The sequence below is a fragment of the Poecilia reticulata genome, chromosome 10 (assembly GCF_904066995.2).
Source record: "Poecilia reticulata chromosome 10, P_reticulata-male-v2, whole genome shotgun sequence".
Taxonomy (NCBI): domain Eukaryota; kingdom Metazoa; phylum Chordata; class Actinopteri; order Cyprinodontiformes; family Poeciliidae; genus Poecilia; species Poecilia reticulata.
In genome coordinates, this window is record NC_088839.1 from 17,428,767 (window position 1) to 17,455,612 (window position 26,846).

General features: G+C 38.9%; 1 protein-coding gene across 1 annotated transcript in view; it reads right to left on the reverse strand.

Annotated features, from left to right (window-relative positions):
- Positions 1 to 6,140: 6,140 nt before the first annotated feature.
- Positions 6,141 to 26,846, reverse strand: part of trpc7b (transient receptor potential cation channel, subfamily C, member 7b) — a 58,634-nt gene continuing 37,928 nt past the window's right edge. The window contains exons 8-12 of the mRNA XM_008420264.3: positions 18,317 to 18,512; positions 17,718 to 17,939; positions 13,398 to 13,478; positions 12,426 to 12,501; positions 6,141 to 10,299 (exon numbers count right to left, since the gene is read on the reverse strand). Of these exons, the coding sequence (XP_008418486.1) occupies positions 10,160 to 10,299; positions 12,426 to 12,501; positions 13,398 to 13,478; positions 17,718 to 17,939; positions 18,317 to 18,512 (715 nt within the window). The 3' untranslated portion in view covers positions 6,141 to 10,159. The remainder of the gene's footprint in view (positions 10,300 to 12,425; positions 12,502 to 13,397; positions 13,479 to 17,717; positions 17,940 to 18,316; positions 18,513 to 26,846) is intronic.

The window sequence follows — 26,846 nt, forward strand, 5'->3', positions numbered from 1 at the left end:
TGGAGGATGAATATTCTTCTGAGGGAGCAAACAAAAAACACAAAAAAAGCATCCAATTACAAAGCTGCTCTCCTGACGCATTTATCTCGAGTCAAGGCTGCCTCCGCTCTCATCCCGCAGTGAAGCGGTTCACGCCCCTCGCGGCTGTGCGGAGCCACCTGGAGAGCCAGTAGGAGCTGCTGTCCTATCAGGCTCGTCATCCATCCTGAACTGGGCGCATGGCGGCTCTGAGGAGACGGTAAATACTCAGCAAATCTTTTCATCTGGATGCCCACCCCTCCCCGTGGCCCTGTCCTCGGCCACTCCATCACCTCCCCTGACTGCTCCAGAAATGAGATATTGGCGTTTCGCCATTGGTCAGAATTCATGGCAGAAGTCACACAGTCATGAACTCGGGATTCATTTTTGCCTGCCGTCGTGCCGGAGAAGTAAAAACCGAGATGGAGCAAGTTAGAAATGATTCCCGCGTCTCTTAATGGCCCGTCTTTCTTGTTGAGGAACTTGAGTGCGATTGGAGGCTCGTGACAGCTTTCAGCTCCGTGTCTGTTCTTTAGTTTGTTTAGCAGGAGTTTGATGATAAAGTCACCTCCAGAAGGCGTTCTTCTTCTTACGACGTACTGAGATGACAGGCTGAAACAGCTTACGGCTGTGATTAATCTCCTGGATATAAGCTGTATATGTGTGAAGCTGTATATGTGTGTGTGAAAACGACGTGCAGTCACTTTAGGAGCCAGAGATGCATTTGAATTTAAACCCGCTTCCTGGCAAATCCCTCGGAGTATTTTTGCAATCTTTCCGTTTTGTCGACCAGAAGGTATGTTGATTGCAAAAACATACACACCGTTTAGCTTTTTTTTTTTTTTTTTTAAATTACAACCATAAACCTCAGTATATCTTATTAGAACTTAACGTGATAGACCAGCTCAAAGTAATGCAAGAGGAAAAACATGGACGGATTCCAGAATATTTACAAATAAGAACCTGAAAAATGGGGTATTTGTTCCTCGGTGCTTAGTTAAATCACATTTTGCAGCAACAGCTGGAGGACTGCGATGTGTCTTTACTACTTAGTCAGACTCAATGCTTGAGCGCCTGTACACAACGTCTCAAGTCTTCGAAAAAGACTCGAAACTGAATTTAGGTCTATACTTTGACTGGGCCATTCTGGAGAATGACTAGGCAGTGATTTAAATCAATCTGTTTTATCTCTGGATGCACGTTCAGGGCTTTTGACCGGATTGAAGATGAACCCGCAGCCCAGTCTCAAATCTTTTGAAGCCACTCATGTATCTTCTAATAATCCCTGATTAGTTTTCCTGTCCTTTGTGGAAAAAAAAAAGCATCCCATAGTATGAAGCAGCAACCACTTTGTTTGATTGCGGGCATGGTGTCTTCAATGGCCTGTACAGCTTTAGTTTCCTGCCAAATGCTTTGGTCTCATCTGACCAGAACACCCGCTGTGACCCCAACAAGGTGCGACATCTGTTCCTGCTGTCACACGTCAGACAAGAGGCTGAATGTTACCTTGGAGCTGCTGCTGAAGAGCCGCAAAGAAGAGAGTCCCATCTGCTCCAGTCCTCCTTAAATGGCACATCCTCATAAGTGGATCGTACTATTTGATTCCAAGGAGGAGGGACATTTATTGGTTTTTAGTTTTTCTAATATTTTGGACAACTTATTGTGACCCAATAGCATTGGATTTATTTACAGGTTGCTTATTAATGATATTCTGGCCAGAATATGAATGTTAGTTTGTTGGTCATTTAGTCTTGTGTATCAGCAGCAGTCTGATCAGACGCTAGTTAAGCTTCCCTCCATGTCTTGTTTGTCAGGTCAGTTTGGGTCCAACTTATCATTTTGAAAGATTGCTTTGTTGACATTTTTGTTAAATTAAGAATTATTTTTGCAAACTTCCAGTGTCTCTCAGGCTGGTCTGCTCAACCTCTGACACATGCTGTGCCAAACCGTAAATGTGACTTTTCATGGCTTTCTTGTCTCTTCGTTTCCACTTTTTTCAATTATTAATATAGCGACAAGCCACACTTTTTGGAATATTTATAGAAGGTCAAAACGATACACTCCAATGTTATTTGACGTTTAAGGTTGGTCAATGAAATATAGCCCAAATAACGTACACTAAAATTTACAAATGTCAAAAAGTTCAAGAGAAATTCACACTTCTGCATGACTGTTGTTTCTATGCTAAAAGTTGTGCGGTGTGTAGATCCGCATGGGCTCATGTGCGTTAATGCTCCAGTGATTGTGTAACGCTTGCAGGTTGCTTCTGAGGCCACTAAAGAAGCTTTTGTGAAGAAAATTGCCGTGTTTTAGACCCGTGAATGCAGCAGAAGTTTATCTCCCCGAGAGAGCGTAGGAGACTCTTCTCCAAATCCATGGATTCCCTGTCTCTCAGTGGCAGGAGGTCACAAAGCTCCACGCTCTCAGGAGAGAGCGAGAGGAAGACAGAGAAAGACAGATGGAGACACTAAGAGGAGAGAAGAGGAAAATTCTTCCTCACCTCGGGCCACAGGGACAAATTACACCAGAAAAGCAGCGTCACTTTATACCACGCGGCTCAAAGTAACAATCAAGACACAAACTAATCTCTGTGCTCTTGCTGTTTTGTTTTGTTTTTCTTTGCAATCTATTGTCAGATTGCATTTCACACACACCAAGCATCAATACATTTAATAACATAATTTTCTGCTATTAAAACAGAAAACTATGCTCGCCGATCCACAAACAGTCACTGAATGAATTGTTGAGTAATGCCCTTAAAGCTCAAACTCATATCATAAATGTAAGGGGGAGCAGTGAAGGAAGCGAGATAATAACATCTCCTGTGGACCTCCAGGACCCCGTGTTCCTCGGACTAAATTTATTACAGCAAAGGGGCTCGGTAGTTTGTGCCTGCAGGCGGTGCAGTATTTTTAAACCGTCACGTTTTGGTTTTCTTTTTTCTTGCTTTTGCGTTATTTTACTCAGTAGTCTAAACATTACATACACAAAATGCACACTAATCCACATGTGAAAATGATGTCTCATGCTCCCTGAACTACTCTTTCCTGATTTGAGCCTGATCTTGGAATATGTCTATGCCATCAGAAGAGAAAAAAAAATAATTAATTGATGGTCATTCAGTATTCTAGTACTCAGCTGATCTCGTAACGTTGCTGAAGCTGGACCTGACCAACTGGAATCACAGTGCTGCCCCACAGACGGCTACAGTAGCTGGATGCATCACTTCTTCTGGCTCCGTTCTGCACCCATCACTCTGGAAGAGGGTAAATCTGGACGCATCAGACCACATGACCTTCTTAATTTAAGTCACTTCTGCAGTCTTTTTAGATATTTTCTCGGCTTGCAGCATGCCGATGATTTCGTGGTTCCTAAACAGACAAATAACTTTTCCATAACACCTGTATGTGTCGTTTGACATAAGAAAATGAGGAGCGACTCATTGCATCTATTGGGGTTAAATAACTTGTTGCCAGCATTAACTATCCGACATTTGAATGTTTTTTTTTTTTTTTGCTGAAGGTTTTCTGCAAAAAATAAAGGTGTCAAAATATGCAAAGAAAAAGGAAGACATAGCAGACCTGACAGGATTTTACAAGATGTCTATTTAAGGGAAGTTTTTTTTTTTTTTTTTAATGACAGCTTCGGTTTGGCTATAAACAGACCCGGATAATAAAACGGAGCCGTTCAGAGACAGCTTGAAACAATACAGAGAACGGGGTGAGTGAAAGGTATGGATGAGTTTGACTTCTCATAAACATCTGGACGTATGTAGGACCACATTGTTTACAGTGTGGCTTTATGGAGGACTGTTCCAGGATGTGTCTGTTTCACGCCCAGTGTGTTTGGTGGGGTCAACACAGGTGCAAGACCACGCAACCAACGCATTCACAAATAAGGTTTCAAATTCCACATTAACTCTTTGACTTTTAAACCTTGTAGAAGTTACTTTACTTGAATAAGTGAGGTGGGAGTAAGGAGAATTAGTGCAGTTTTAAAACCCATAGAGTGATGTTAAGTACGATTGTGTGTCAGTTAAATCATTTTTTTCATTGTATATATGAAGGGACTCTAGAGGAAAACTTTGACAAGGACACCAGTCCTCTCCATAATCCCAAATGAGTCAATGAAAGCTGATCAAATGGTGTTATAAGTATGACTTTATCTGTTAGATTGCTAATTATTTTCTGTTTCTGTCCTTATTAAAGTAAAAAAAAAAAAAAAAGTGCAATGTGCCATTTGACATGCCATATGGTTTTTCAGAATAACTAACAAATGGCGATTTAAAATGCTAATTCAGTATGCTAACGAACTGTAATGTCTTTCCGTTGAGTTGCTGCGGCTTCGGGCGCATGGAGCGCTCTGTGTTTAAACAGGAACAGAGCAAAGCGACATCTGTGTTTGGATCTGTGAAAAGGACGGCGCTCATTGGGGTTGCTGTCAGTGTTGCGTATTTGAAGAAGAGGATTCTTGGTCTACAGAGCAAAAGTCTAATGATGTTAAAAAAAACGTGTTTCAAACTCAAGGCTCTGGAGCCAAATCTGGACCGCCATAGCTTCTTACATTTTGCTTATCTATGATGCCAGATTACATCGAAGTGAATTATTATTTCATTCTTAGAAGAACTCATACGAAGAGAACTATTTATCCAAATGTTAACTGTTTGTTAATATAAAAAGTTTTATCAATATATTCTGCAACAAACAGCCCTTTGAGGACATTAACAATATTAATATGGCAAAAAATGCCATGTGAACCCATTGGCCATTGCTGAGCCATTACTTTATGAAATCACAATAAACACATACTGTTTTCGACCAATAAGTAAGAAAATCTTACAATTTTCTTAGGTTTAGTCAGTTTTTGTTAATGAGGTTTAACGTTGTCTCCCTCATCAGTTTAAAGATGGCATAAGTGGAACACCAAAGACACAAAAAGATCAGTTTCGTACTTCTTGTATTGCAGAGATTGATTTAATTTTTTACCTACGTACATATATAAGCAGTTCTGGTTGCAAGTTTGGAGCCCAAAACCTTACTAAGCCATTACTTTTTTTCTTCTCTTACTCACGTCTGCGAGTCATTTCATGTGACGTGTGCCACTGATCTGAAAACGCCGCTGAAGGAGATGATTTGCATATTAAATGGAACCTCCTAGCATGTAAATGAAGAACTCCCTACAGAGCAATTCAGTAAAAAGCCTTCAGTTTAACCCCAACGCAGCAGCGCGTTCTGAAAAGCGCTAAATGAAAAGATGATGTTTCTACAGTTTCAGCTTCTCTTCATTCAAGACAGCAGCCATTTGTTCTTAATGTTCTTAAGCTCTTAATGACCACGCTCCATCTTTTCTTAAAGTGCCTCTTACTCATATACTACAGGTTTGTTGTTGAAAATGTCCATTTTTGATCATGCTTATAGTTAGAACTGACTCCAATTATCAATGTTGGTTATGTTGCCATAGTCATAGAATGGTGAACAATACCAAGCGCTATGCCTTTGCTTCTGTTCTTCTTGTCTACTATTGACTTCAGTGTTTGTTTCTTCTCTGTCTGAATAGCTTCTTTCACACGTTTCATAAAACTGTCACGACGTGGGGCAGCATAACATGAGATAGGAAATTAACAAAAATTGATGCACAGCTCCTGGTCAGAAACAACCAATCAGAGCCAGGAGGTGGGGTCTTAATGATGACCGGTAAATTACAATTTTATATTAGCCTGAATATGACAGTATTAGATTAAGAATCAGAAACGGTTTCGTAATGTTCCGTTAGCTCAGTTTTGCAAGCTAGCAGCACAACATGAATAAAACTCAACTAAATCATCGAGTTGAACAGAAGAAAAATACTGCGTGTAATAAATACTACATCTCAGGATGTTTGAGTATGTACAGTTTGTTCAAGGTGGGATCCACATGCTGCTAACATTTTCTATTTCGAGAGCATCTGTGGGCTTTGTTCCTTCTGAGTGTGTTTGTGTGCTTTTGTGGAAGTGTGGAGCAACTCTGCAGCCACTTGTCTGGTTTCGCTCCAGTACCCATCATCCCGCTGACGGGCAAAGGCGGGGACAAGCACAATTAGACTGCACCGGCACAGACACACAGAGTGCATTAATTCCAAACCAGCCAGTTTAGAGCATATTTATTTCAAGGATCAAAAATATGACAATATACAGTACAAGATTTTGGTCAGTATGTCTCGCATACAAGTCAAAAATACAGTATTTCAGATACAATAGTTGTATAGGAATGATAAAACTTTCTCTTGGCCAAATCTTATAGCTTGTCTGATTTTATAAACCCAGAAAAAAAAAGAAAAAAAAAACATTGAGCAATCAGTAGCTCTCACATGTAACATTACTACATGAAGAGACTTTTGAGTTTTACTTTCTTGTCTAAAATAAAGGACATTTGTGTAGGTGAAACAAATTCATTTACTGTAGGTAGGAAGATGTTACAGAGTTAATCAGGTTAGAAAATATAATTAATAATTTGGAAAATTTAAATAACTCATTGCAGACGTCAGTTGTTGGAACTTAAGACGCTTCACTGCTCAGGCTGTTACTAAAATGGCATGAAACAGCAGGGGAAGCGTTTCATCTGAACTTTTAAAAAGTTGCAGCAGAGTGCACAAAAAGAAAAGTGAGCTACGACTGAGCTGCGCTGGAAAGATGGGAATAATGGCGCCCAGGTTCAAAATTATGTCAAGAAAGTGCTGAGCCTCAGTTTGCACTGTTCCGTTAGATTGCTTTTATTGGATTTTGGAGCGACTGAAAATGCAAATCAGGCAGAAGATGAAGATGAAAATCAGGGAGACTTCTGTTTTTTGTAAACAGCACACAACCTGCGTCACGGCACAAATAACGCAGGCACACTGAAAGAGAGGAGACGACTGAGACTGGACTGAGAAGTGAAACAAACAGAAAAAAAGTTTATTTCTGTAGAGATTCTTTCCACAATGCAGTCAGATTCTTTAAGTTGCTGACACAGAAATAATAATGGATTATTCACTTTGCACTCAGTTTATAGTAAATGTCGCCATGTCTTCATTTAGAGATACAGTTATAAAAAAAAAACTGAGTTTTAGAAAAACTGTGAGTTTCCGAACATATTTGGACAAACAGATATTTGACATCTGTAACAAATCAGGTGGAAATGTTTAAAACATTTTAAGGTCCGTTCATTTTGAACCAAGTGTTTTGTCTTCTCCGGACTGCGAAAAACAAAGTGAAGGAGATTCAAAGTAAATTCCAACATGCTAAGGTCTGGTTATCTAAGCAAGTTCATCCTGAAAGCAGATGGTAAATCTTCAAAACCCCTAAAATGTCAGCATGGGACCTGCAGCAAGACTTTGCTGCTGTTTATATGAAATTGTATGTCTCTAAAATCAGAAAGAAACTCAACTTCGGTGGGATATGAGCTAGGAAGAAAGCTTTGCTCTCTAAGAAAACAAGTCAGCAGAACTAAAGTAAACATAAACATTTCCCTAAACTAGAAAACATATTCTTGATATTTCATGAGTAAAACAGGTAATTGTACAAAGGGTAATGTTTGGTGTTCATCAGGAATAATCTAAGTTGCTTTCTTACATGATTAAACATAAATATGTGGCCATAAAAAAATAACAATTGCACAATTATTGGGATGTACACTCATGTAGATGTAAGCAGCTGAAATTATTTACCTTTATATGCTCAGTCTATTGAAAAAAATATCTGATTTGCCTCTCATGAGCAATTTAAAGAAAGTACGTGAAATCAAGAAAGATGTTTGCCATTGTCATAAACTGTAGGAGATGCTGCAAGAAGGCTAAAGAAGTATCATTGGAAAAAGGTTGAAACTTGTGCTGTGCTGAAAGTGTTAGATAAATATTATTACATCTGACCCAGGGAGATTAATGTCTCATTTTGATTTACCCAAAGCAGCAGGGCGCTCATTCAGACGTGGCGTTCCCGTGTTCAGTCACCCTCAGATTATTGGAAAAGTGGTGCGAGTCTATTAGGGTTTTTATATTTGATGACAATCTGAGCGCATCAGATGCAAATATGACAAATATTGTTTTTCTTTGCATGAACGTCTCGTGCTACAACAGTGCAGATTTTAGTTGCTGCTAGTCAAATTGTTGTCTCTTTATAAAGGTTTATCAACACAAAAATGTATCCTGTTTGCTGTTAGTTATGATTTATTTATTTTTAATTGTGAACAGACCATAAATCAGAAAATATGACAATTTCTTCAAACTGCTTAGGCACCGCATGCCAGTATTTATTTTTATCGTAAAGTCTAAGTTGTTACTCTGCAAAACTAAACAGCTACTTGGAATAAAAAAAAAGCTAAAATTCAGTTGTTGCCTACAGACTGTTACTGCTCATGTCTCAACACTGTGCAGCAGAGTCTCAGGGGACAGGAAAAAAATAGACCAGAAAATGACTCCATGCAGCTTCTGTAAAAGAATCTCACCTTTATAGCCAAATCAATGCATGTGAAAATAAATTCCCACATTGCAAGGTTTTCTCATCTCCCAAATGCACTGCTTCACCTTAAAAAAAAACAACATAAAAAATCGACTCCTGGATTTTTACAGCTGTAAACACGACTCTGTCGACGCATTTTGACATTTCGGATAATTTTCTGAAAGTGGGTCATGTAAATTTCAGGAAACGCAGAAGAGAAAAGTAAGTATTGAACACGTTAACATTTTTCTCAGTACCTATATTTTCAAGCGGTTTACTTACATTAAAGTGATATCAAATGTTGGTAACAACCCAATCAACTTCTACATATTTTGAAATCAAAACAATTTAGAAAGGAAACAAAACTGAATCAACAAGCAAAGAACGTGTTTGTATTTAGAAAGTAATCACATCTCCTGTCAGTGCTAATTGATATTAGTTATTCTAAAGCTCTGAAGAAATGTCTCATCACCAAGACATCACATGAAGCAAATATCTCTCTTTTTAGTGTGGGAGCCGTAGGATATTTGCCTACATTTTATAAATGAATCCAGATCAAATGGAGAAACATCCCACAACATTTTGGATAAGAATCTGAATATAAAAGACAGGTTTGTTTTCATTTTCATGTGTGGATTACTTTGGTTGCTATTTACAATGTGAACTTCAGGCCAATAGTAGAAAAACATCTACTGTGAAAAATGTTGACGTTGTTCAATTCCTATTTTCCAGGCTGTATAAGGGATGCACATTTTCTTTTTTTTTGTCTTCATTTATATTTGCAAAATGTCTGCAGGTCAGTTGAAATAACCACGTTATCTTTTCATGCTGACTTAGTGCATCCATCACTCAATTATCTGGTTGTGTTTGGGACCTTCCGTTCATTTCTAAGAGATACAAAAACAACATCTTACTCGTCAAACGGTTTCTGTAAAGAGTTGAACATCAGTGCAATGAATAAATTTTCCTGCCTTCGACTTGTATCATAGGTTGTGCATTGTGGATTGGAACTGCATTAATTAGACAGCCTTGTGTATAAAGGTGTGTGCATGATCTCAACCAGCGTCAGCACTTCAGCTGACCAATTAAAAATATGGTACGTAGCAGGCATCTCTGCTGTGAGTACCACTAGCAGTTTCTCCTCATCCTCTTGCCCTTCCAGCGTCTCCCCTTTGCTGGATTCCCCCTCTCTCCTCTAAATTGGTGATAAGCTGAAGCACTGATATCTTCTGGCAGTGGGTGTGGGGCCCTCATTGCTGCGCTGCATCGTTGTTGATCCCCATGGTGTCTCTTCATATCCTCCTCACACTTGTCTTCTCCTTCTTACTCCATCTCTATCTTTCCCTCTAATTAGAATTGAGCTGTCAATACAAAGTCCTTCCGAGTGAGTTTACTTTCCTAACCTCACGCTGGGTTGCAGTTACAATAGTCTTCTACTGTTCTTCTCTAATTGGTCATTTTGCGTCCAAAGCACTTGGGGTTTTTTTATCTAAAGCTAGCTCATTTTTAACTCGGCACAGTTTCGATATTTTAAGCTGCTAACTACTCTCCGTTCATCCTGTCCATTCACATAAACATCCTGCCTCTCCGTTGTCTCTCGTCTTCCCACCGAGGTCGTGAACTACCTGGCCCGAATCTGCTTTCTACACCAACCTTCCCCTCCTCCCTCCCTCCCCCGTCGTGCAAGGCCTGTCAGTGTCTCATGGTGTTTTTGCCAAACTTGTCGCCGAGTTGCTGGATGAGCAGAGCCAGCTCCCCAGCGGCCTGGGACTTCTCCTCCAGCAGCTCATAGCGGAGGCTGGAAATGTCTTGCTTGATCTCCTTCAGCTCGCCTGCAACACAGACACAGAAAAGACAGAACGAAGTGAGCAAACAGCAATCAGGATGGGAGCAAATCCAGGCATGAACTGGGGTCAGTGTGAAAAGTCTAAATGGACACGACCCTTTGAGGTTCTGGCATTTTGTTTTTGACGTTTAGTTTAAATCTCTGCGATGAGACAGTATGAAAGGAGGAGGATGATTTTGTAAGAAATATTTTATTTGCAGATGTGGACACATTCATTGGCCCCATTAAGAAATATGTGTAAAAAGCCTTGAAATAACTTTATTGTTTAATGCAGTGTCATCATTTTGCAAAATAAAATTGGATCAATTTGAATACCTTTAGTCTCAGGGAAAACAATATTTATTTATTTTTCAAAATCCCCCGGGAACATCCCCATTAGTGTAGCACCTCTCAGATCGCAGACTGTCCTCACGAGGCACGTTGAGAAATTGATAAATAATCCTGAAGCCAGTCCTGCATTTCTTGGACAGATAAGGTTCAGGTTGGTGTTTCACTGAACCCTAAAGTCTCTGAAATTGTGTAGAGATTGGAGAAGCTTTTTTTTCTCTAAGACTTTGAATATATTTCTTGCAACTCTGTCTTGACAACACTCCCAAAACTGTTGGAGAAAAAAAGCCTTAGCAGAACGCTTTTGTCATCACCGGGTTTCGCCGAGGAAACATAGATTGGCAATCGTCCAGTACTGTAGAAATATTAGCGAGCAGTTGGTGCCTTGTGATGATTTCCTTTATGGACTCAATCCCAACTTTTCAATTTTTATTGTGTCAGATTGGTAGATTACGTTCTTTATGGTCTTTGAATCGTTCATATGTTTTCACTAAAACAATGTCACACGCTGTTTTTATTTTAATTATGTAAAGCACTTTGAAATGCTTTGCTGCTGAAATGTGCTATACAAATAAAATTCGATTGATTGAACACCGATGGCGGTTCTTCCATTAGATTCGTACATTTGACCAATTCATGCTTTGTTTAGCAGTTCAAACCTAGCAGTTCAAACCCAAAGGAAAACCAATGTGGTGGAGGAGATGTGAGTCTTAATATAAGGACAATTTGCGAAATTACTGAATACTTCAGTGATGATAACCTTCTTGTTTTGTCATCACAGTGTACCCATGAGCTACGGATCACGCACAACATTGCTTAAAAGCTTCCTTTTGCATTTGTGACACTGCACGTGTTGTTACAGTGATGACAGTTTGACAGTTAAAAGAAACTCATTCATGAGAATGTTCATATTTTCATGAAATTTAAGGATAAATTTCATTTTGGTGAGAAAATAAAAACTGAAAACTAAAAATAAACAGCATTCCTTGGAGCGAATGGCTGCTGTAAAGACGACCCCGTTCAGGTTATGCTTTCACTCAGCGATCTAAAGCTCTCCTGCATATCTACGTTTGATGATGCAAAGATAAGACAAGGTCAACGACCAGGTGAGATGTGGCGATAAGATACAGAGTGAAGAGACAACGGTACAATTCGTCCAAGTCGACTCCACTTTATGATCCTTTCTCCTCCAACTAATCTCAGAAATATGTTGCCCAGAGGAGTCTGTTGTAGACATTAAAATCCTGAGCTTGGTGCCAAAATAAGGCTGTAGTTGGAGCACAAACGGCAACCAATCGTTTCATGGTCTTTTGAATCTCTTATGTCAGATTCCTGGTTTAAGAGGCTCTCATTGTGCTAAAATATTGCTTTTTATGTTAATGTTATTAGCTTACATGTCTTATATCACAAATGTATGATGACGTGTGCTTTTTTTTACGGCTTTCCAACAAGTTCAAATAAACCTCAAGTAGTCAGAAGGTTATTCAAACCCAGGCAGGAGATGCCAAACATAAGGAGAAAACTGCTTGGATATCAGTGAGTTATAAAACTAAGTCTGTTGTGTTAAATGGATTAGCTAAGTACTCCAATAAACATTTTTATTTATGATTACATGCAGCCTGCTAGAGAAAAAAAAAAGAAAAAAAAAAGCAGATTGAACTCAAGGATGTGCAGATGTACATAGAAACTCGCTGATCAATTCCTGCCCACATTTCCACACTCATACCATTATGAGCCTCATAATGGTGCAACTGAAGTGTGCCGAATTGAAAAAGCGATTCTTACCCTCATTCACTTCGTCGCTTTCTTTGTCCACTTGAGCTTTCAGCACGTAACGTTTAATAAGCCGCTTCATGATCTTCTGCAGCGAGGAAAGAGAAAGGTGAAGATTAAAGACAAAAGGACGCAGCAGCGGGAGGTGACAACGCATTCTGCATTTACAAGGACAGAAGACTCATCGCATTCTTGAGACAAAAAGAAAACAGTGCTAATTGTGGTACAGAGTTTCACTCGGTCTCTCTCAGTCAGTGTGTAGAATATTGAGTATTGATTTGTGACCAGTTGCTGCTGCTGAGCCTGAGGCAGTCAGTCTCTGAATGTAGGCACTCCGGATACGGGTCGATAGCCGCCACCGTCCAAACAAGAGTGCTTACATATGTCTAATCAGGTGACAATTCACTGCTGTGTGTGTTTAGCTGTTGGTGTGTGTGTGCAATGGATATCCTTAAAAATGTACAGATCTAGAATATTTTCAGAAAAAAAAAAAATACGATCCAGGTGACCTGTGATGATTTTCCTCACAGCAGAGTAAAAATGAGTTTTGACTTTTGCTTTTGTGAAATAATGTAGTTTGAGTTGATGCACAGAGTGTCTTGATCTCAATTACTCTCAAAGATCTCATTAGAGGAATTTTCAGCCATGTTCATTCTTTACTCTCTCTGTCTTTGTACAACTTCGCTTTCATTTCAAACTTGTTACATTCCTTTATTACTGTCGTTTGGTTTTGTCTCACTTACACCTCCTCACCTCTACCGCACCCGTTCCTTCCTTCCTCTGATTCTGCCGTCAGCGTCCGTCCGACCAACCTCAATCTGTGCGGCTGCAGTTCTTTGATTTCTCCCTGCTACATATTCCTCTGCCTGTTTGTCTCACATTTCATTCTTCCTCCAGACTCAATCTAATTTCCAATTCCCTTCCGTCTCATCTTCACTCCACCCTAAACTTTGTCATCTGCTTTCAGGTCTGTCAATCTCTTACCTGATATCTGGTCGGGTGTTTTCGAGCTTTTCTCTGGATGAACTCCTCTCCCGATCGTGCGTAAGACTTAAACCGCTCATCCTGCAACAGCAAGGAGCAGAGACGCTTCAGAATAATTGAAGTACTTGCGAAGGATGTTGAAGAAGGCAGCAAACTAAAAACTAAACAAATAACAGCGTTCAGTATTCATGAGAGAGTCGGCAACGCTGCTTTATCTGAAATCAGCTCATGTTTTACCTGCAAGATAATTTGACTTGGGTTTGTAGCTTGTGTGTTAGTTTCACATTGGAGTGTGAGAAAGACTTTCACCTCTAGTGTGGACAGACAAAATCATCTGGAAGCATTAAATCTGCAGCGCATTAAAATTCTGCTAATATAAGATCTGATAGATATGAAAATGTCAAAAAGCAAGAAAGGAAAATGTAACACAAAGATGAATTTACAAACTTATATTAAAAACATTTACCCGTTCTTCAGATTTACAATCAAGGGGAAAAAAAGCACTTTTGAAGCCATAATTATAACCTACATGTAACTTTATTTTCCCTTTCAACCAAAACCACATCATAAGAGAGCAGAATACAATTCTTAAAAAATTAAATGGGTTGCTATGTAAATATTTTTTAATGTTTAGTCCTTAGAAATAGAATGAGAAATATAATATGACAGATGGTTGAAGCAGTATGTCTGTATGTCTGAAAACATTTTTTAAAAAATGAACCACCTGGGTACTGGTCGCAGATTTCTATCCATTTATCATCGGCTGTGTATCATTAATTCTGACCTTCTTAAAAGGATCAACCATTTCAAGGGGAAGGCAGATAATATAACATAATCTAATTTATTTGGGATTATTTTTTCTGATCCACACATTTTACAAATTCCTTATTAATCCCAACTAACATGTGACTTTTCAAGTTGCAGAGAAGAAGCCATCAGCAAGGTCCTGGCATATTCCCAGATGTTTTTTTTTCTTTTTCTTCCATCAAACGTTCTCTCATCCTGCCACCTAATTTTTATTTATGGCTGCAGAAATCCAACCCTCCTGTATTTCCAAGTTTGCCTTGCCTGTCACTAACCTGCACTGTTTCTGTGCACCTTTGGAAAAACCCTGGCACCGTCTTTGAGTTCCAGCCTGTGTGATCTCGGTACTCTCTGGTCTCAAGCCAGACATCACCATTACATGTCTGCCTGCCTTGAGCTTAACTTTATGAGAAGAACTGCTGGACTTTCTTATCTGCATCTGTCACCCATTTCACTGTTGAGCTGCCAAAAAAACAAGTGAGAGAGAAAACAGTCCATAGCTACCTGTCCACCCTCAGTCTGCCATGCCACTCACCAAGCCACAAAGGAAGCAATGACAACTGTACCGACCACCTACTCTGTTTTATTGTCTCTGCTGCCATCCGGAGATCTCTTGTCAACTCTCCGACGGTAAGGCTTCATCAGCAAGAAAGTAAGATCAATAAATAAATACTTTTATAAAAGGTCTCACTTGAGTGTCACAAATTTGTTCATTTTTTAACTTTAATTCTATGTTCATGTGATTTTCTGTATTTGGATCAAAATTCGGAGACAAAACATGAGATTTAAAATCTCACGCCGACTCTTTCAAACATACTTCTGGTTCTTTCATTCATTACCTCCTCTGATAATGATTTTACAACAGTAATTCGGCTGGCCCATGTAGGCAGCAACAAATTTCAGAAGGTGCTGATTTTGTAGAAAGCGTGTCTTTCTTGGCCCAGCGCCCATTCACTCCCTGTTTATGTTAAACAGAAACTGAGAGATGCAGAAACACAGGCTTAGTTACCTGGGACAAATAAAGTCCATCCAGTTAAATGAGCTCAACTATTTCTGCCAACAGCAGCCAAAATGTCAGTAAAAGCGTTTGGTTTCTCTGCAACTTTATCCACACATTATGAGAACCTGTAGATTAATGACACTCCCAGGAGACTACATGTTGCTAAAAATCAAAGAAGTTGACTGTTTAAGAACTATGCCACCCTGGAAAAAGAACAGTTCAAATAAATAATTACAATCCATTTTGATAATTTCATTAGCCTAAAAAACAGAAAAGACAGAAAAGGTTTTGTGCTACTTTACAAAAGTGTTTATGAAGAGTATATTATTTATTAACTAGAAGAACTTTTTTCTTTTTATTTTTAAGAGAAGTATTTCTGCAGAGGAACTGAAGCCAGTGGCTCAGCTATCCGTCTTATTTATCTATTCACCACATTACTGCAGCTGCACCCAGATGAGACAGAAATTTCCAGTTTTATGTGAATGCTGAGAAGGCATCTTCTACGCAGAAGTCTCCCCAAAGCCAACTGGCAATGCTTAAATATATTTCCTGTAGTTCTTAGTCAACATTAAAAGCTCGATTTGCTGGGCTATCCTGACTCTGTTTGTGTTAATCTCTCTTTATGTGAATTCTGGACTTTAAGATTCACATAAAGTCCAGGTTGGCAGTTACCAGCCAAATACCAGCACAATAAAATCACATCAAATCATTGACTTTCACTTTAATTTCACACATAGTTTTAAAGCAATCAGTTGGCACAGCTGGCTTTCTAAAACATTTTTTTTAGTTTAGTGCCCATATGCATCTTTATATCACAATTAAAGCACCGAAAGAGAGAAGAAACGAATCGGTGGTTCAGACAGACCACCCCATCACTCCTAAATCTCGCTTGACATCCTCAACGCTTTCCTGTGGGCTAATGTGGGCTTATCCATTGATCGCCTCCTGCACCTTCCTGCCTCTGCCTTGGTTAAACTGTCAGGTCTGCAGAAGGTTTTAGACACTCACAGAGGCAGCAGGGTGAAGCCTATCTTGTCCCTATCCGAAATCTGCCCGGGCATTTCAGCAGACGCAGGCAGAAGCAATGGCCTGACTAATAGCTCCGGTGAGGTGAGCCATTCCAGCCGAGGAGGCCGGCGGAGGAAATGCCTGCGGATGATGGCTAGCATGCTACGTTTGACGCCTTGTTAAATGTTCTCTGGTGTTTCCAATTAAAAAAATAAAACTTTCTTTTTATTATAGAGATCTGAGTTAGAGGGACGCTCCACTTAAATCTGTAATGTTTCCTAAATATACAGATTATACTTTCAAAAACAACCAACCAACACAGACAGATGTCTAATTATAGAAGGAAAACAATGATGATTTTTTGTTTTGTTTTTTGTGCAACTATCATTCTCCCTCACTATAATTATGGCAGTTATATGGAGCTACACTGGAAATCAGAAAACATTAATTTGACAGGAAGTATTTAGTACAGTAAATGCACAAATTAGTCTATAATTAGAGTCACTGCAGCAGGTTTTGTTCAACTAGAGAATAAAACGGAGATTAAACTGTCTGAAAATGGTATTGAAAAAGAAGGTAACAGAATAAGCTGCTTTTAAATTAATAATCTCCTGCTACATTAATTCAAGAGGTAGAAATAAAATGACTTTAGATGAAAGGTGCAGAGGAAAACATTGCTGGAGGGATTGCAAATCTCATTTTGTACGAAAAACCTATTAAAAAGTACTTAAAGAGTTTGAACTTTTTCATATTTTGCCAAGTTACAAACATAAACTTAAATTAGTTGCTTTTAAAACTTGTAATATGAGATGGATCAACTCCAAGAAACACAAAGATAGGAACTGATAAAAGGCTTATGAAAATAGACAAGATATATACAGAAATATAAAGGACATCAAAATAAATAAAACAAATAAAGATCTGTAAAATGTGGCATGCGTGATCTAGGAAGCTGTTAAGAGTAAAATGTAAACTTTGTTAAATGTAGAGCAATGCCAGGACAAAACCTATCAGAAGCTGCAAAAGGCTTTTCCTTCATGCAGCCAGTCCTACAATGGAGTGATTTAAATAAAAGGACATTCAAGCAGTCAAAGTTCAGAGCTAAATTCTACAGGGAATCTGTATTATGGCTTGAAAGGACAACTCTACATCCAATCTGATGGAGCAAGAGCTACTTTGCAAAACAATGGGCACACATTTCAGTCTCTAGATGTGCAAAGCTGGTACACACAAAGCCCAAAAGGCATGCAGCTGGAGTTTCTGCAAAATGCACTTCTACTTCTAAGTGTTTTCAAATATTCATTTGTAAAACTCTAACAAAGAAAACCACATATAATTTCTTTCTGCTCGAGTATTATGCCATACCTTGTAACGGTTTATTCTGTAAAATCCGGATAAAAAAATACATTGAAGTTTCTGGTCTATTGTGACAAAATATGTAAAGGTTCTATTGGTGCGCAATGTACAGTTTTGCAAAACACTGTCAGTAGAAAATGCAAAATTTTGACCTTGGCCTGTGTGTGGAGCATGCCCATCTCCACCTCATTGTTGTGGCGGCGGCCATTGGCCTTGCACAGGTGTATCAGGCACGACTTGATGCGGAGGACCAGGTAGTAGAAGGATTTGGGACTGGGAACCAAATTGTACGGGGCAGGCAGGGTCCGACCCTCGTCAAAGTAGGACAGCCAGAGCTTGGCGCGGGCAAACTTCCACTCCACGTCTGCATCCTCCTGCGGGGACGAGCAAACAGAGAAGCAAGGTGAGTCTGCTGATGGATGATGACAGGAGAGACAGGAATAACAAATAGCTATGACTTGCTTGAGCACTTTGACTTCTAGAGGACAGTGCTACGACGGCAGACAGCCCAACATCTGCCTGTTTGACAACAAGTCTGTGTGCTTTATATCTTTGGGGAAAAAAAAAATATTTGAATTTTTTCTATCTGTGACAGAGTCTGATGTTGTTTGATTGATTTTCAGTAGCTGATGGCATTTTTTTTTAAAGTCACAGTCTAATCCTCTTGTAGACACATCACTGATACCAGATGATCCTTATTGACTTGTTGACAACATCCTGCCCTTTTCTCTATCGAGCCGCTGCTGCATACCTCTATCTCCTGGTACGAGCTGTTGATCATGGCAATGAGCATGTTGAGGAGAACCACCACCATGGTGACGTTATAGACTCCGTAAAGCACGTAGCCGATGTTCTCTATGAACTTATGGTCGTATTTCAGCACCACAGAGATCACCTCAGACAGCCCGAAGATGGACCAGAACAGAGTCTTGAAGCTCTCCTCCACCCTGAGGGAAAAGAGAGACGGGAGGGTGAAATCATGAGAGGGTGCAGGTGTGGGTAAACACCCTTAGGCGCTAGTTGCTGAGTCACACACATGAAGACAGACAATATGTGATCTAATGCTGTTTGATTTGTGAGGCAGGAGTGATGAGTCATGTCCAATTTGAACACACAACCCCGTCTCTGCCTCTGCTGCACACAGAGTGCTGCAACTGTGTACACATGAAAAAACAGACAATGACTCAGCTGCAGCATTTAGGAGATAATTAACTTCTCAAACTAAGTTAATTAAGTTTTAACCCTTTGCCAAACTTTATGCAAAGCAGACACCTTATGTTAATGGAGGCATATTAAAAGTTTGTCCAGAATGAAAATTTGTAAGAAGTTTGCATACAGTATTTTAATTTATAACTTTTAATACTTTAATTATACCATCTTTTTTTCTGGATGGAATAATTATACAACAAACAACCTTCATGAATTTTTTTGCCAAAAGAATTGGATGCACATCTGGTAGATAATTATCTCTACTCCACAAATACTCCAAATTACACATGCAGGCTCAAATATATAGATAATTAACATATGTGGCTCAGGAGCATTTTGCACCTGAACCACAAGTTTTTCGCAGTTGTCAATACATTTGTGACACGTTTCTGGCTCAGAATCACATCACGTTGAGTCCAACATTCAACCATCTGACTCACATAGTCACTCAAATGAATGCAAGTGGTTTGACGGATCAGAAACAGTCTAGAAATCACCAAGGCTCAAGCCCATCATAATCAGGGCTCTGCTGGAACACCAACAGTGGCTCTGTCTGCAGATAAATGAGCCCTCCATTTAAAAAAGCATCCACTTCAAATTTGACACATTAAAGTTCAACTGAGAAAAGCTTTATGTTCGGGTGAGACAAAGAGACTTAGCTTAGACAAGTAACTACTGGATGGTTCCTGTTTTGTAAGCAAAAAGTAATTTGAGGCAGAGTACAGCATGCACTCCATAGTGAGCATCTCTGCTTTATCATTGGCTCTTGATTATTTCACATAAGTTCTTGGTCAATAACATATTTTCCATCAAAGAAGATTCAAAGTGAGGGTTGCAAACTTAAGAACTTTGAGACAACTGTGAAGCCTGGTGATGGCAGCATCTTCAGGTGGGACTGAGTTGCTATCAGTGTTGCTGGTATGTTTTACAAAGAGGATAGATTAATAAAGAAGCAGTCCATCCTGTAAATTTTTTTAACCTTCAAATAAAATTAACAGCTAAATATTTGAGAATTTTAAAAAGACTCTTACACCAAACATGCATCAAAATTGGTTTTGAAATAGATAAAGTTGGCTAAATATTTGGAAAGCTTTGACCTCAACTATAGTGAAAATTTGTGGACTATGCTGAAAACCAGGTCAGTATAGACATTAATTCAAATGTATGGATCTACTTTGGTTTGTTTCATTCATTGAAGATGTATGTTATTTCATCATCCCTCCCTGAAAAAGAACAGGTCAAATCCACAACTAAATACTGAAAACATAATATTTATAGTCAAGAGAAATGTATATGAACAGATGGCACCCTTCTCATTTTAACAAATATGTCACATACTGACCCAGTTTGTGTCCCATTTAAAAAAAATCATGTTTGTCACAATTACTTTTTTCAGTTGAATGAATTTTGACATTCAACTGAAACTGAATGAATTTCTATCCCTGTGGGTGAAATACAGGCAGTTCTTAACCTCTATTTGGCTTTTCCTCTGTTATTCAAGTGTGCTTAATCAAGAGTTTAATAAATAAAAGGACATATCTGAAGTTTCCGAGTTCCACAGTTAAACGTCCAGTTGTGTTTCTGAGCCTGAAGGTTGAAAAGAGAAAAACAAGCAACAAGACACAACAGCAAAAGGCTGCATGACCTGTGAGCACCGGTTTTTCATGTACATCTGAGTCGTGAAATATTCCATGAGAGGCAAGCACGGGGCTTGAGATGACAGAGGGGAGGCACGGTGGGAGGAATGAGCCGGCTGGTTGAACCGCTGGAGGGCTTGGAGGTAAGAGAGCACCGTGGAAAGGGAAGATGTGTAGGTTGTGGAACTGCGAGCGTCTTCCAAAAAAACTTCATCCACTGGCACACAAAGAAAGGCTAGGTGTTGGCACAGAGGAAAAACCATCATCTCACATGCATGAAAGGAGTCTGTCAGACAGGAACATACACAATCGTCAACTTCCCCCACGTTTCTCTTTCTCACTCTTGAAAACAGAAAATCCTCTGGGTGCTTCACCTTTTATACCATAGAAGAAGAAGACGGGGAGGAAATAAATCCTTTTTTCTTCTATGCAGCTAGTGTAACTTTGTTACTCTTCTGCAGAAAATGTAGGATTATGCTCTCCCATTGAACCACATATCTTCCAAAACACTGTGATTTTGGGCAAAGTATTTATAATTAGCCTGTTCAGCATCATTTAATTTCTATAATGTTCTCTAAACGTTGGCATGCCGTCATTGTTCTTTGTGAATTTTATGAGTTTGCTGAAAAAGCATAATTAATGACTGCGCATAGAAAGCTTTGAGATAATAACTGGATGCTTAATGTCTTCAAAAGAAACGACTTTTCATTTTCAGTCAAACCTCTGTGCACAGAGGCTTCTGCTGAGCAATAAAAAAATTGGGTTGGATGCAAAGAAGGTTTACAGAGGAATATTTTCTTTGTGCCATTGCACTCCTCTCAAATTGCCAGTTTTTCACAGACTGCTGCTGTTGCTGTTGGAGACGGACTATAACCGTGATTATGGCTATTTCCATGAGATGCCATTGCTGTAATTGAGGCCATGGCTGTGCTTTAGTTGTAATGACTGCTCTGTCATGTCACTGGCACATTAGTTGTAATGGCTGCAACACATATGACATGAAGGGGTTATATGTGTGTGCCAGTGAGTTGACATCAAGAGAGCATTAAAGAGTAATTGCAGAAGAGAAATGACAAATGCAGCAGAAATAAATGTTAAATAAAAGTTGAATCATTACCTGGAGTCTGATTTTAACCGAATGGCAGAACAAATCTGAAATATTATTGTTTTGCTATTGGAGAGAGTGTGGAGTGGTCATTATTTGGTTAGAACAGTTCAGCTGAAACAAATGATGTATGACATCAGCAGACCACTTAACTAAAATTACAACTAATGATGTGGGAGATTTTAATGTGCCTCACAAGCCTTTTCACGATAAATTAACTTTTCTATGTTGCGGCATTACATCCACAAGGTAGAGATATTCTGTTTTAATTTTACCAAACAAAATGCAACGCATAATTTTAAAGCCGAAGAAAGTAATACATGGTTTTCAAACTTATTTACATGAGTAGTGAACAGAGTCCACCTTTGTGTACCTGAGTCCTTGAGAACATTAGTGAACAAACAGCACGGAGAATAAAAAAACAAATCAGACAGTTACAGGGTGAAACCGTGAAAAGGTTAGAATACAAAGCATGTAGAAATGTATGCAGTTATGGCATTCTAGCTTGTAGGGAACAAATACAATTTTGCAGTTCATACAATGATTAATTGTAAGCTCTTTTTAAAAGAAACAAAAGCCATAATGGTTTTGGTTTGCACCAGATTAGTGCAGTTAAAAAGGAAGAACTACTACAAAGAGATTACCCAGACATTTACTGGTTCTATGCAATATTCATAAAAAACATGACTTAATAATGGATTAAATAGTTGCCATCTCCACATCAGATTGCTGTACAATCATCTAATTAAATCTTGTGTACTGTGAAGGTGTCCAACGACAAAGAACTTTCACAAACCACCGTGTTTGGGTTTTAAGTGGCTCACTGGCAGCGACTAGGGAGCAAGGCTGTTTCCATCAGTACTTCCCCTCCAGCACTATTAAAATAATGAAATCCAAAAGGCTTTGGTGCAATCAGAGGAGCTAAAGAAGGTGATTTTGGAGGGCACGCTGTGAAGACCAGTGACTGAGTCTCTCTTACAAGATAAAACAAAATGTGACTTTTGAATCAACCCCAAAAAGGGGGTCACTTTTCTACTCTTGATTATGTTATATCCCATTTATCTTTCTAATCTAATGATTTATTATTTTTTTTAAATCAGTCTCAAGGTCCTACTTCCCAACCTGTGAAACTCTTGCCCGATATAGAGGAGTTTTCCTAAAATGTAAGAGATAATTATAGACAACTTTGTTTCAGCCAATGCTAAAGTGTTGTTAAGCAGACATTTGTAGGAACAAACACAATTAAAATTCCACACTCACCAAAAGGCAAGTCTATAAATAGTCATTGCTCATCTGCTGGGGCAGATTGTTAGTTTGATAGGAGGAGACTTGCAAAAATGTGACATTCATGCGTTGGCAGAGTGGCTCAGAGGGTGTTATCGTTTAATAAATGTGGACACAAACTGGAGTTTTCACTTTATACAGATCTAGATTTTGTGACAGTTAAGATGTTTCAGCTCCTTAGCACATAAAAGCAGATTTTATAAGCATTCACATCTGATCTTTTGCAATAAATGACAGCTGATGGACAACAAAATACTATTTTATGGTGTTAAGGCAGGTCTTACTACAACTATAACGTGTTTTTGTTTGTTTTATCTTTAAATATTTCTTGAAGCAAAGAAGACTGATCCGTTGGACCAGGTGGTTGGGGTATATTGGGAAATACCACAGCAGGACTTCCATGATACATCACAGACACTTCATATCTACAGCAACCCATGCAAAATGTGCAAATGACAAATGGTGATGTTTGTCAAGAGAGAACAGGTAGCTTGACCATTCTTCCACATGTAGTTTCCTCATTAGCTTGAAAATCAGTGAAGAATGCCTAATCAACTTTGCGTGTGTGTTTCTGAAGTGTTGGAAAAAAACTGGAGTGCTTGAAGAAAACCCAAACATGGGGAAACGTGCAATACAAAACACAGAAAGGCCTCAGGTGAGGTTAAATCCACAAAAACCTTTTTAAAAACTTGGTTGTTAGCTGTTCAGTACGTCATAAAATAATTATTTGAAGGGTCAGTGAGTCAATGACCTGACACAACTGGTTTGACTCTCTTAGATGAACAACTTTTTCAGTCTTTGTGACTGACTAAATTTTAATTTGTTATATTTTAATTGGTTTGTGTGACTCTATGTGAACTGCTGGACAAAGAACCACTGCATTAACATGGCCTTTGATTGGGCCAAAAGCTACAAGTTCGATATGAATAAAACCTGTTTATCTAACAAAAACATTATAGTTCACAAAATATTTAAAAATAAGGTAAAGATAATGTTATGCTTAAAGACAATATTTCAACACTTTGGACTTTATTTTTGATGGGAATAAATGGCTTTAATATTCTCAGAAGTGATGTCAGACAATAACATGGCATCCTCCTGACCCTGTACTGTTCATAATTTTCTCATATATTTTTTAAATTTAGAGTTTTGTTTGATCTTAGATTAATAATTTCACATAAATGAATTTCAGAATTGTTGTGTCTTTTCATTGTTTCACTTTCCTGTAGATGACTATGATTTTTAGCGGAATGCATCCTCCCTCCTCTGCTTTAAAGGCAACTTAAACTAAGTAGCTCGCAGCAACAGCTTAGAAGTTCCCCGTTCTTTAACCAAATGCAACCATTTGTCTTGTTTGAGTAATCAAAAGATAATGGCGACAAAGCCAGCAACTGATTAAAGATATTTTTTTTTTCAATTTGAAGAGCTGTAAACCATGCAGCATTGTACTAATTGGATCTGAATAGATGCTTCTTCTCAAATTTAAAGTCTGTAGTAATAGTTCATAACTGTGACTCCTAGGAGGGAAATCTAACAAAATAAAATGTGTCTGAATGTCAGTACAACTGGGAAAGTCTCCACGCATCACCTCTCTCTGCACCGACCTGAAACATTGCAGATAGAATATGGATGCAGGTATAAACTGAGGAAAGAGCTTCTGCTTTCATTCTGGCATATATTGATGCATGAGCAGGGAGCGTTGCAGAGTATCATCATTTGTTTTGCTTATCTTGTTTTCAGGTTATTTAATTTACTGAAATCTATGCGAGGTGCCTCTCAGGGAGGAAGTCCAATTATGGGAAATCTAAAATGTATCCCTGGAGATCAACAGCCCTTATAAATTCAAATTTGTCCAATGTCAGCCATTTATGAGAGTATTTTACAAGAAGAGACGGATGATTTACCTGATACCTCAGATTATGGAGGATTAATATTTCTGACTAGCTACGATTCTGATTCATTCATTTTAAAACTGCATGTGTCTGTATTTCATAGGAGTCGTCTTGAATCCGTAATAGATGGGTCTGTTGTTTGTTTTCAGAGCTGCCAGCTAACAAAAGGTTGCATAAGGCATGAAGGCTTCACACATAAACTCAGGCACAGTCATGAATGTGAAATCTGACTATTTGAAATCACTTTCCTTGAGGTCTGACCTAAACCAAAGCAACGACCACCCCCCATATTTGCTTTTGGAGAGTTGTTTTCTTTTGTTTTTGTCCCTCCAAAGAAGCCAACCTCCCAGATTTCTGTCCCAGGGTGTGAATAATACAAACCTTTACACTCAGCCCTGCAGGACACTAACAGTAAAAAAAAAAAAAAAACTGATGCTGCTTCTCATTCTCTTTCTACCAAAATCATGCCACATGCAGCATGGCGTGCGTCTGTGAGTGGGAGAATGGTGACTCACCCCAGCTCTGCGGGAGAAGACCAAACCTAATCACCAACGGGCCCAAATCAACCTCATCGCCTCAGAGACAAGCCCTTATTTTCTTTCTCCATGCTTTATGTTTCCAGCTCCTCTCTGCCTCTCTTTGGGGCCATGTCCCGCTCCCAATTCCTCATTATGTTTTCACTGCTTTTACAGCGTTCTCCCCATTCCTCTCCTGGCGTATCACTCTCCCCATCGTTTTCACCAAAACAGCTCTTACCTATTTCTGTCACGTTCTCTTCTTTTAATTTATTTTCTAATTTTTGTGTAATCCTCAGCAAATCTTTTTTATGGGTTTAGTATAACACAGAGAAAATGCAAACATACCTCAGCGAATGGCTGCAGCTGGCAACCTATTCATTATCTCACTGCACTTGTGTCATTAGCAGGACGTTTAATTCACCGCTCTTCCACACCTCTAAAGGCAAACAAGTAGTCACACAGGCAAGTACAGACAAAATATTAAATTGAGTGTTATCTACCTGTTGTGGGGGAAAAAAAAGAGCGAGAGAGAGATGTCACCATGGTAACCAGACGGGTGGGGTCATATCCACTTCTCTATTTAATCAACAAATAAATTTGGCTCCCAAGAGATGTGCATCTGTGTGTATGTCTGATAGTGAGCCAATCAACCAAGAGGGAAGAACAACATAAGCTGATGTGTTTGCCTCTTACACGCACTTGTACACGCGTGTGCATGTGTGATAGACAGCGGAAATACAAAATGAGGCTAAAAGAGAGGGAAAGCAAAGGGAGGCTGTTGTGGTGAGACTTCAGGCAAGATTTAAGAGGAACCATATTTAGCAGAGAATAGGATTTGATGCCAAAAGAGGAGCAATTACAGAATCAAGCATGTCTTAAGGTTCTTTTTTTATGTGCCTGACTGGTTTCTGGCTCTAGCTGCCCTGTTCTGTTTTCTCACAAGATGTGAAGCAATTTTAAAGACTAATGCTAGCTTAGATGTTCTGTGTTTTGTGTTTCCGGGCATATGTAGTTGAAATTACGCCCATGAGATACGGCTTAGGGCAAGATGTTGAGGAATGTCACAGAATTAAAATGTGAAATGTACAAAACGAACACATCTACAGAAAAAACTGGGAAAAGAATGGACGACCAGGCTGTCTGCTTTCCTAAGCAAAAAATATATAATTTTTTTCTGTTCAGGCAGCAATTATTCTTTAAAAAGAACAGAAAATATTATTTTTGTTAATTATAGCATTGCAAATCATTGCAATCATCCCCTGTGCCATTCCAACGTTTCACCCATAGCTATTTGTCGACTGATTTGCATTGACTTCTTTTGTAGCCTTTTGCTAATTTGCTTTAATCTCCGAAAACACTTTGGGAGAATGTGTTATAATCAGCCTAAACCAAAGTTGAACTTTTTCTTTTTTTTTTTTCTAAAATCTGTTTCTAAAAACTGCAATGACTTAACTTGCATGACGTTTGGGTTAGTAATAGTACTTCTTTGCTGAGAACATAAATCACTGATGGAAATTTCCTTGTGAAATCAGTCAGTTTTTTCCCACTTTATTTGATTTGAGACGACTCAGTGCTGAATGGGCGTGCAGCTAAAATTACCATCAGATCTAATTAGATTAACAAAAGCCACTGAAAA